The 12,187-nt window shown below is 32.5% G+C and overlaps 2 protein-coding genes and 1 long non-coding RNA gene across 5 annotated transcripts in view; 1 reads left to right on the top strand and 2 right to left on the bottom strand.

Annotated features, from left to right (window-relative positions):
* The window catches only part of LOC7482215 (putative disease resistance protein RGA4), a 124,615-nt gene that overhangs the window by 36,299 nt on the left and 76,129 nt on the right, over positions 1-12,187 (bottom strand). The window contains exons 1-2 of one of the 2 annotated variants that reach the window (XM_052445811.1): positions 8,599-8,743; positions 4,986-7,932 (exon numbers count right to left, since the gene is read on the bottom strand). In XM_052445811.1, the coding sequence (XP_052301771.1) occupies positions 5,149-7,932; positions 8,599-8,658 (2,844 nt within the window). In that variant the 5' untranslated portion in view covers positions 8,659-8,743 and the 3' untranslated portion in view covers positions 4,986-5,148. Of the gene's footprint in view, positions 1-4,985; positions 7,933-8,598; positions 8,744-12,187 lie in introns of those variants that run through there. The other variant, XM_052445810.1, reaches the window with a different exon arrangement.
* The window catches only part of LOC127904070 (uncharacterized), a 134,515-nt gene that overhangs the window by 51,061 nt on the left and 71,267 nt on the right, over positions 1-12,187 (top strand). Inside the window, exon 3 of one of the 2 annotated variants that reach the window (XR_008056905.1) lies at positions 6,427-6,746. The exons of the other annotated variant lie outside the window; for it this stretch is intronic. This is a non-coding gene — a long non-coding RNA (uncharacterized LOC127904070). The remainder of the gene's footprint in view (positions 1-6,426; positions 6,747-12,187) is intronic. 2 annotated transcript variants of the gene reach the window in all.
* The window catches only part of LOC18103922 (putative disease resistance protein RGA3), a 134,906-nt gene that overhangs the window by 51,687 nt on the left and 71,032 nt on the right, over positions 1-12,187 (bottom strand). The gene's annotated exons all lie outside the window — the stretch shown is intronic.

Raw genomic sequence — 12,187 nt, 5'->3', positions numbered from 1 at the left:
GTAGATTTCATAATTTCTTGAATTTTAATAAAACTTTGATGTTAATCCCTGATGATTTGAAATTTCATCACTTTTTTAAATTTAATGAAATTTTTGACATTATCCCTAAAAATAGGACATTTCACCATTTTTTTGAATTTTAACAAACATTTTGAACTCTTTATTCTTGATGATATTAATTTTCTTGATAATTTTTTTCAATACTTAATTAATCATGACAATAGATATGAATGCTATTAATTTTCTTCCAGTTATAGAGTAGATACCCTGCTTTTATGTCTTCTTTATTTTATCTTCTCTGTTGTTGCTTTTTATTATTATTATTATTATTATTAGGCTATTCTCATTTTAGCCATTTCAAAGCTTGAAGACTTGTAGCTAGCTGGTGACTCAAAAATAAGGGCAGAGGATGTCCCTTCTTGAAATAATCAGCAAAGAGTGCTCTAATTAATTACATTGAGTAATCGACTGAGATGGCCGAGTTATCAGTAGCGTGTGCATCTTTGCGTAGGAATACAGCGGTTCAGATTCTCGATTCAGGTTGTTCCAATTACCATAATACCCTCCTTTTCGCTGAATCAGATACCATAACAAGGGTGTCATAGTCATCCGGTGTCTATTTAGGAGAGAAAGCAGTGTCGACTTTTCCCCCTTTTCAGGCCAAAGCTCTTCGCTGAACCAGTTTTAACCATAATTTTTAAAACTTTACTTCATCGGGTCAGAGTTTAAAAGTTTAATTATTTTTAAAAGAAAATCAAATAATATTATTTTTATTAAATTATTTCTTTTAAAAAAAAAAACTTTTTACCTGAGTCTACAAGGGACGTATAAAGTTTTTTTATTTAAAATATATTAGAATAATAATGTCTTTTAATTTTTTTTTATTTTTCATATTAATACATTAAAATCAAAAAAAAAAAAACAAAAACTCTTGGTATTCACACAAGAACGTCCTTCATTCAAAACTCAAGCTAAAGACGTAACGGTTTGAAGTACTTTTCACTTATAAATATATTAAAATAATTTTTTTTATTTTTTAAAAATTATTTTTGATATAACATATCAAAATAATCTAAAAAAATAAAAAAATAATTTATTTTAAATAAAAAAATTAAAATTTTTAAGATACGGTTTGTACTGCATTCCTAAGCACACCCTGAGTCTCAGCATCAACAAGATCGATGAAAAAGACACCATTAGAGAACAAGAAGAAGAAAAAGAAGATCACGAAAATGAAAGACAAAAAAAACCCAGTATATAACAAATCAAGAAATCTGTAAACCTTAACACTGAACATTAAAACATCCAGTCTAACAAATACAAAACCTGGGACAAACCGTGGACGCTGAAGTGAAGCACCATATCATATATAAAAAGGACTAAAATTCGACACATTGTAATAGCAATCATACCCCTCGCATATTTATAAAAGAACGGCGAAACCTCCAAATCATCCTCGACAATAAACGAAAACTCATGATATGAACTTGGCCACCAAGCTTCTAGCCATTGAGTATATTATGTTGAATTTCTTAAAAATATAAATCTTTAATATTAAATTTAAAGCTAAAACGTGTGACTTTTTTACTGTTCATTAAATTATTATTACTTTTTTATATTTTATTGTGGATTTGAGCAATGAAATTTTTTAAAAATTTTCATTTAATTCCTAAATTTTTTTTTTAACAATTAAACTGAAATTAAAGCCTAATTACATGTTTTTTTTTTAGGCGAAGGTTGAATGGAAAGAAAAGAAATTAAGATGACAAAAGCAAGTAAAGTTAGTGGCAGGTACGCAATTTATTTAAAAATTTCATTTAAACATAATCATAAGTCCCCTTTACACAGTTCCATTGGTTTACACAGTTAACACGTACTTTTAACGTTCTGCAACATTTTAGTATTGCAAAATCAAAATCTGGGTTTTTCTATAGCTTAATTGGACTTTTTCCAGCTTTTGTGCAATATTTCAGCTAAAAATACTAATAATTGAACTTATTAAAGTGCGTGATAGCTAGTACCTAAGTAGTAGTGTCTACAGACACTCTATTACGCCTAAATTCTACATGTTGCTTTTCAGGGGAGCTCCTTGCCTGGCCATGGGCGCGCTGGCCCATGGCACTTAGTGGCTGGTGATAGGTGCCGTGTAATTATTTTTTTTTTTTGTGGATTAGTTGTATTTTTAAAAGATTTTAATTTTTTTAAATTTTGAACTAATTTTTTTATTCTTCAAATATGTATTGGGATCATTAAAAAAAAAATTCACATATAAGCATTATTGTATGCATGGCTTGACTTTTATTTTATTTTATTTTATCATGATTTGGATAGTTGGATTAACTCTAAAATGCTTGGTATCGCGTTTCGAAAGTAGTTTTAAAAAAATTTAAATTTTTTTTATTTTTTTATTTTAAATTAATATGTTTTTAATGTTTTTAGATTATTTTGATGTGCTGATGTCAAAAATAATTTTTAAAAAATAAAAAATATTATTTTAATATGTTTTAAAATAAAAATTACTTTGAAAAACAACCCTAATTATACTTCCAAAGATGCCAACGTTATAATGAATAATTTAAAAAAATACTAAAACCACGTTGGTTGTTCTGGATGAAAAAATAAAAAATAAATCTTAAGAGTTACATTCAAGTCTCTCCGAGTTTAATAATTCGTTGACTCAAATTCTAAACTAATTTAAAAGAGAAGTTTTGACAAATGCCATTATGTGACATAAAAAATTTTTTATTGTTATTTTTAGAATTAATTAATTAAATTTTTAGAATTAATTAATTTAATAATTATCCATGACATTTCCTATCAAGTTATTCAAATAATTTAAATAAAGAATTAATTTTTAAATTCTATAAATATATTAGTCTGAAGAGATATATGATATGACTGACATTATAATAATAAATGCACAACACAACCTTGGGGCTGATAAGGTTCATAAATCTTTTTAATTTTATTTTTGAAATTGTGTTTTGATGTATTTTAAAAGTGTATTTGATTTTAAAAAAACATTAAATTAATACCTTTCTAGTGTTTTTTTTTCATGGTTTTAATGTATTAATATAAAAAATAAAAAAAATCTAAGAAAATATTTTAATACATCTTTAGATAAAATTAAAAACATTTTTTTAAAATTACAATGTGCCTCGGTATTAAACAGCAGCTAGGGCCCCTGCTCCTCCTCCAGCAATAAATTATTTCATGCATTGGAAGTGACACTAATACCTTCCAAGCTGGGCAGCAACAAATTATAGTTCTAATGTATTAATATTACTAGGTCTGTGCCTCGGCTGCCACCATGGCTTACTTAGCATTCTAAATTCAATTCCTTTCTTCTTACTTCAATAATAAATAATTAATACAATCAAAGAAGTAAATCACAACGCAGAACCAAATCGGAAGAAAATAAATATATCAAAAGAAGTAATGGTAAAATGATTTGGTTAACAAAACAAGAATTAGTAAATCAAAAACAAAGTCAAGAATCAAAAACAAAGTTAAAATGACTATTCCATTTTCTGAATTAGCCCGAAATAGATTTGTTAAAATAGATTTGGTAAAATCTTTTACCGTTAAGAATTAACACTGTTAAGAATTAACACAAGCTAAAAAAATGGAAATTCCTAATTACTGAGAAGCAGGCAGAAACAAACCTGTAGACAACTCCAATATTGGGTGTCAGATTCTGTATTTTCTGAACCTGAAACAAGAAGCAATTAAATACCATCAACAACCAACTCAAGTTATATACCATCTTGCAAATTAGAATAAGAGACCAATCAACTGGCTCCAAAATCAAACCATCTCCACCTCATTCAACACGATTTAAAATAACCAACACCGCCTTTTTATACAAAGTGGGATTAAAGAGGATATAAATCTACACACTCCAACATTCAAAGTCCCAATCTTAGAGTCATTGACTAGTATAGTAACGCCTCATTGGCAAGAACCCAAATCACTAAGCTCAAATTACTAATACAAATTACAAATTTACACTGAATTTGAATAGATTTCTACCAGCCGATGTCACTAAACTCAAATCACTCCTAAGAATCTCAATATAAACCCATTAACTACTAGACCAACACCTCATTGGCAAGAATCCACGTTGCTTTTCCACAACAATCATCAGCTTCTTTAATTAGAATGCTACAAACCCATGTCTCTATACTTATGTTATTACTAAAATATCACATGGCCAACCAGAAAAGTTCACAAAGAAAACACAATCAAAAACGCAAAAAACACAAAAGCGTTTCTTGAATTTCAACCAAAGAATATAACAAAACCAATAAAAGAAAATAATAAATGTTTACTTATAGAAGATTCATCGACTAAAATAGATGGCAATTTCTTCTCAGTTGCAATAACAACACCGTTTGCCGCTACAACTCCAAAAAAAATAATATAAAATCAACAACATAGTATCTAAGCACCCATCAACAACATAGTACATTCGAAAATGACAAGAGAATGAGAAAAAAAAAAAAAAAAGAGAGAGAGCTTAAATTGCAACAACGTTCGATTCCGAGAGAAGTTTGGCCTGATCCAACGGCAGTCAATGCGTGCTCAATCTGTACTAGCTTTCCGGTAGGACTGAAAGTAGTGAGAGAAAAGGAGTACTGGCTATCACCCATGGTTTATTGCTTGAAGACGCAGAGATGAAAAACTGAGAATGCGAGCGTGTAGGAGAGAAAGACAGGGATATTTACTTGGGGTTTTAACTTCGCTTTTCTTGTTGGAGAAGAAGGTGTTTTCTTACGAGGGCTTTTACAATGGAGTATTTTGGGCTTTTATGACGGCAGGTTGGTCCTCTTTACATTGAGCTCAATGAAGGCTTTGAACCAGTTTTGTTTTTAAGTATTATTAATAAATTTTTATTTATTTATTAACATAAATAATTTTTAATTTATTTGATTAGTTGTATATAAATTTTTTAATTTATTATATTTTTAAACTAGAAAAATATATTTAAAGAACTAAATTTTTATAAAAAATAAAAATATTTGACTTGCAATAAATCCTCCATCTAAGTAAAGAGGTCACATAGAGTAAATGGCAAGGCTTTCATATTATTTTACACTCAACCTTAGCAAACACCAAAGCAAATAATTAATACACTCAAAGCAGGTTCTAAATATGAATCTTAGGGATGTGAGAAATCTTTTGCCAATCTTCACCCATCTCCTCCTTCCCGTAACGATTCGTTAGAATGGGGCACCTTCTTATGCGTAGTTCCTGTATAGGCGCTGCCAAAACATAGTCTGGTAGTGCTCTCAACAACGGGCAATCAAGAATCATCAAATCTCGAAGTTGTGGCATAATGGATATTATTGAAGTTGTGTTGGCATCTTCTTCTCCCACTCTCCTTTCAATTCCATCCCAATCTTCTACTTCTTTGAGACCCATAATCAAAAGTTGTTTTAATTTGGGGAAAGCAGTGACCCTTGCAATTTCTCCTTCATTAATACTGGCATTCGCAGCTTTTTCTATACCTAAAAATCCAGCATCCAGCCTTCTCACCTTCATCGACCTCAATACCAGGCTTTCAAGGTTGGGCAATCTTCCCAACGGAGGCAAGACCTCCACGTTTGTACAAAGACCGAGTGTAAGCACCTGTAATCTGGTTAATGTCATCATCCAATTTGGCAAATCCAACCCTCCGTACCTAGTTATGGTTAGATTTTCCAAGTCTGACGGAGGCTGTAAAACTTCAATTAAAATGTTGTTCTCCCGGTTGAAGTTGAAATCCAATTGCAAACAAAGCAGACGATTCTTATTCTTGAGTTGTGCTTCTGCAGCATCACTCACATATTCTTCACCTCCTCGTAGATTCCATATAACAAGACTCCCGATGCGATTTAAGTTTTTTAATTCTCTTAGATTAGCTGCTTTACTTTCATTCGCACCACCACCACAAACAGTAAACCCATCCAATGTTCGCAGACCTGTTATCCTCTCTATTCCCTTTGGTATGAAGGCCACACCTGAACCAGAAATCCGGAGATGCCTCAATTTGATAAGTTTTCCAATCGCATTAGGCAATTCCTTGAGAGAATCACACCAAGCAACGTCTAGGGATTGCAGATTGCATAAATCACACATGGTTTCTGACAGGGACTCCAACTCTCTACAGGCTACCAAATTGAGGTGTCTCAAATGTATCAATTTCCCTACCTCGTTTGGTATTTCTTTGATTGGAGACATTGACAAATTCAATGACCTGATGCATCTCAACTGCTTGAATACATCAGGTAGTGCAGCTCCAAGCCAAGCGTCTCTAGTGTCGATCAAGAGGCTTCGAAGACCTTTTGCTTTGTGAATGGACACGGGAAAAGAGGTCTCGTTGGGCAGCATTATGCTTAAATGACGAACCCTTTCAATTGAAGTCTCCACTGTTGCTCCTCCAAGTGTATTGACATCCACTGTTAGACATTCATTTTTTGTCATATATTGGGCAAAATCATGCACTATATCATGCATCTTGAATCTAATATCTTCTCGACCATACGTCTTAAAATCTTGGAAGAAAGCGCGCGCTGCTAAGACTTGAAAGTACTCCTCTCCAACAGCCTCCATATCTCCACCTGAAGTCTCCTTGAGGTAACCTTGAGCTATCCACATCTTCACCAATTCATATTTGCGCATCTCGTAGTCTTTTGGAAACATGGCACAATACAAGAAACATCGTCTTACCACAGAAGGTAAATCGTAGTAACTCAAAAGCAAAGGTAGAAATATTCCTCTTTCAACCTGATCTCTATCAACCTCATCTAGCCCCCACAGTTCGCTAGATAAAACACGTTCCCACTCTTCTCTTGTTCTTTTAAACTGCATTAGACCTCCTAATACCTTGGCAGCTAGCGGCAAGCCCTTGCACTTGTTAGCAATTTTATCACCGATATCTGTCAATCTTTCGCGCTCATCTTTGCTTCTTTCCTGGAATGCCACATGATTGAATATTGACCTGCATATCTCGTCGGACAATTTCTCAACATTGATCTGGTGGTCAGTTCCCATAATCGTTGCCACAGTGCCCTTACGAGTGGTCACTAGAATTCTGCTTCCTCGTGCACAGCCTGTGAAAGATGGTTTCAGTTGTTCCCATTGTCTATGATTGTCTGTCCATACATCATCAAGGACAAGAAGCAACCTCTTTCCCTTAATGGATTCAGAAACCATTTGCAAAAGGGATTGCAATTCAATCAAATTCGGTGCACTCCCTTCAAGCTGCTCAAGGATAGCTTTTGCTATTCTAACCTCATCAAATGGTTCTGAAACACAGACCCATATCTTTTTCTCAAAATGAGCCGTAACCTCAGCATCCTTATAAGCTAGTTGGGCGAGAGTTGTTTTTCCAATTCCGCCCAGCCCTACTAGAGTGATGACATCAACGTCCCGTGCTTCCTGACTACTTTCACCCACCAACTTGCTTACAATAGTTTTCTTTTCAACATCTCGACCAATCACGCTTGATTCATCAACAAAGGAGGTACTTGTTAGTCGTTGTAGTTCATAAGTGGCTCTGTACAGATCAAAGCCATACACAACTCTCTCTTTGGCAATGTCATCCACTTTTTCACTAACTTCTTTGATCTTAAGGGCAATGTCGCGACGTAGAACCACTTGATTGAGACAAAAGCAAGGAGATAAGGAACATCGCATCTTCTGTAGGCTGCGAGTATTTTCTTCAGCTTCCTCCATTTTCCATCTAAGAATTGCAGTGCTCCATTCATCTAGCACGTCATCCATATCATAACATACATCTTTGAGCTTGTCTAGCCAATCCCTTACGGCCTTATCCTTCACTTGTTTTCTATCTGCATCTTCAAGGACAGATTGGATAGAAAGGAGATTGCTTTTCAGCTTGTCGACTTGTTTCTTCACATCCCCTACTAGGCTCACCTCTTCTCGTACCTATTAGTGTGGAAAAGATAAGGAAGTTCAAGCAGAGGAAACATTTCCATGATTTCACTACAAGTTTTTAATTTTAATTTTGGTAATTAATAGATTATATAATTTTTATTAATCTTTTTTTTGCAGGACGTAGTTGACACGTACTGTGAAATGGATTGGCTATATTAATAATTTACATATAAAATATTTATTAAAAACCAATATATTAAAAATAATAATATTTCTTTTTATCATCATCATGATGATATCTCTGTCTGCACTCTGTTACTATACAAGAAGGAAGAAACCTATATACAACATAAGCTTGGAAATATAGAGAATAAAAGGTTCTGTATTTGTTGGTATTCGTAAAATCTATTTGGAAATAAGATTATGGAACTTATTATTTTAACATTTCATTGATTATTTTACCCTTAGTAGTTCAGTTTAATGAGAGGATCGACAACTCCATTTTCCTTCTTAGAATATTTGTTTTAGATTATTTCCAGAAATATGAAAAATAATAAAACAATAAAAAGAAATTTCTTTAATAAAATCCAAATCTAGATCTGAGGATTTGATATTTTATTTTGTTTTTCTTATAAAGGAAGAAAAAGAGATCAATTTTATATTTCTTATTCATGTAAGGGTTAATTAGATCATTGCAAATTGTATAAAAGTAATTACCTGTTGAGCAACGACCGTGGTTAGCTGCTCCAAAATTGGCGATAAAAGTGCCTCTGCCATTTGTCTGCTTAATTTAATTATTTTTAAAAAATAGACAATGATGTTAGGATGAACTGAGAAAGAGAGAGAAGAGAGTGTGAGTGGAAGGAGGCTGCTGGTTTAGTTAGTTTATGTACTTAGGGTTTGGTGATAAGGGTTGCGTTTTGTTTCAGTCCCTGTACGGTTTCTAACACTTCAATTCAGTCCCTGTATTATTGTAGCTTTTCAGTCCCTGTACTGTTTCTAACACTTCAATTCAGTCCCTGTCTTGGTTGTATGTTTCTACTGAGAATGACATGCCATTTTGAGTTCCAAAGGTGAAACACTCGTGCTTTTCAATTCTACCGAGTTCTAGGCTAAGGATTATTATTTGTGGAAAGTAATTTCTTCTTCGATATATAGCAATTATTTTTTATTGATACTGACCTTAGGTTAAGAATGTATCTGATATGGACAACTGATTATAGCATTCTACTGAAATTCCTGCTTCTCTATTTCTTCTCTTCATTTTATGTAATATATATCTGGCCATTCAAACTAATTTACACAAACCAAAATTAGTAACCAATTAGTTCTTGTGTAATGGAAATATAAACAAGCATCTATCTATCTGGGTTTTTGAGATCTGGTGATTTTATCCTGTTTTCATAGCAGGGACTGGGGTTTGATATTGATCTTTGATTTTTGGGTCTGAAAATGGATGGTCCAGATTTGTTGAGGTTGTATGATTGGATTTGTTGATGGTGCTTGAGATTATGCTGTATAGTATTTTATATATATATATATATATATATATATATATATATATATATATTTAAAAAAATATATTAAAATATCTTTAATGTCAAATATTTTAATATTTAGATGGGAAATAAAAATCTAAATTCTAGAATTCATTTGTCACCGTGCAAAGAATAATTCAAGTCTCCAACTCTCCATACTTTTAGAGGTTACATTTAACTTGAAAAATCATATACCTTTTGGAAGTCATGTATCTGGGTAGTTTAAGGAGTTATCAGTGGATGAGCAGGGATGTGTTTTGGTTTATTCATGGAGAGGATGCTGGGGTTTTGTTGGCGGCAGCTACAGGCTCTGCGGTTGTGTTAACAGGGAAGGGATTGCAGGGATTGCTGGTCTGCGTGATGGAAGCTGTCTGAAGCTGGGGCTGTGTGGATATCAGTAGCGTGCTGTGGTCATGGAAAAAAGTTGGGAAGGATTGCTGGTTTGCGTGATTGGAGCTCCTTTAAATGGGGAGCTTTGTTTGTGAAGGGGAGCAAATGGGTGTGAAAAGGCCAAGAAATGAGCAAGATTTTCTGTAGGAAAGGATTCGCATTGTCTGGATTAACGTGATTTAAGGCACTTCTTTCATTGTCTTTTTCTAGTTTTTCATAATTTAAGGCACTTCTTTCTTCTTTTAGCTAGAAACATAAAGCAAGACAACTAGAAAAACAAAAGAAGAGTGTTTTCAAGATTCAGGAATCAGAGAGTGAAGAGTGGACATGCAGATGCAGGAACATAGGAAGAGAGTTGTTTGGTTACTAAAATAAGGGCTGAGGTTATGAAATCTGGAAATCGAAATTAGTGAGGAAATCAGCATGCTAGATTCAGCAGCGTTTGGGGTCAGAATGGCATTGTTGGGAATAAGACAACAAATTATGCGTAGCTTAGCAGCCATTGTTGCTGCTTCAGGAAGACCAAACTCCCTTGTCAAAAAACTGCATTCATATGCATTTTGCAATTAAGTCATTATGCTTTAAACTCATTCTATTTGCCTTCCCTTACCAGAAAAAAGCAGAGGCACCTCATTGCAGAGTGCGGGTACAAAACTAGTGTTGAGGTGAGGTCATACGTCCTACAAAAATGGATTTTGATCATAATAATTAGAAGGAAAAAAAAACATTAAAAGTGAGCATTATTGATCATCGTGGCTACAAAATGAAGTGGAACTAATAATTAATGGAGTGGATATAATAATCATAATAATTCTAAATAAAATGAATTAGCTCAGAGTACTCTGCTTGGGCTTGGGTTCCCTCATTATGACTTAGTGAATTGGGCAATCTAAATACTTTTGGGCTCCATGTTTTAATGGGTTCCAAGGGGAAGAAAACACGACGATTCTTGAAGAAGGATTTGTGTCCCATGCACTTGAACGACTGGGAATTCAAATTTAATATGCTCAACTTGAATACTTAAATTCTAGTTCATGATTTTAAATCACTCCTAAAAATTCTGTTTTTTCTTTGGTTCAGAAAATTATTTATATACTACGTACTATATATTTGAAATCTTTCATTCACTCAATAAAATTAGATTTATGAGAAAATCAAAATTACTAGGGATTACTTTAAAACATCTTGAATTTTTGACTTAATACTTTAAAATGGTTTTTCTTTTATAAGTAGTATTGAATTATTTTGCATGTATTGTTTTATGAAATAATTTATTGTGTTTCATTTCTAGATGGAAAGCAATAATACTTCATTTTATAAAAAATAATTTAGTTCAAATTAAAATTTTATCAAAGAGAAAAAATAAATATATAAAACTCAAAATCTTGTGAGAGAGAGAACATGATACTAGATGAAATTATGAGTTGAATTACTATTTGTAATTTCTATTTTATGAAATAAAACTATTTTTGTACAAATTAATAAACTAATTAATTAAGTTCAATCCAAGTTGAAAAATACTTTTACATCATGGAATTGCATTGCAATATAATTCAACAACTCTAATTAGCATAACCACAACCACCCTACCAACTTCTACACAATTTTCATTGTGTCAAAATCATTATTGCCGCCATTATAACCATTACCATCTCTTCCTCAATATTGCCTTTACTACCTGCTGTTATAACACTCGTCGTTATATCACCTCAGCAAATCAATATCATTAATTCTTCTTACCTTATTACTTATCAAACAGTACAAGTCTTGTTTTATGTAAAAGAAGATAATTTTAAATCCTAGTGAACTAGAAAATTACATAATTCACATATCTAAAATATATCTAGTAAATAATTATCCATAAAAAAAGAAAATCAAGGTTATCCTGCGGTATGAAAAGGACCTGCAACAAATACAACATAATTTATTTAGTAATATTAATTTAATTTATTTATACATATATAAATATATAGTTTACACTTTTTTGTTTTCCTTTTTAACGCCATAATTTCTAATACATTTTCTGTAGATATATTCTTCTTGAGATGACTTCTTCATTACCAAGCTCCATAGTTTGCTTGCAAAGCTTACTCTTCTTTCTTTCTTTCTTTTTTTTTTTTTTGGCCACCTTGGTCCCCATCTTAATGGAAGTCCAAGTAATCACACAATTAATCTAGGTCTTCCTCAATTCCTGGCTGAATTCATTACCACCTTAGCCATTTTACACATGAATGACTAAGTTTTATAACCACACCTTAGTTTCCATTCTTACGGATGACTAAGTCATTTTTTTCATATCACCTTAGCCTTGCCTTTGCAAATGGCTAAGTCAAATACTATTCACCTTAGCTTTCCACCATTTTGAAAAACTAAGTCAA

Source organism: Populus trichocarpa, chromosome 12 (genome assembly GCF_000002775.5).
Source record: "Populus trichocarpa isolate Nisqually-1 chromosome 12, P.trichocarpa_v4.1, whole genome shotgun sequence".
Taxonomy (NCBI): Eukaryota; Viridiplantae; Streptophyta; class Magnoliopsida; order Malpighiales; family Salicaceae; genus Populus; species Populus trichocarpa.
This window is presented reverse-complemented; position numbering and strand designations above follow the sequence as displayed.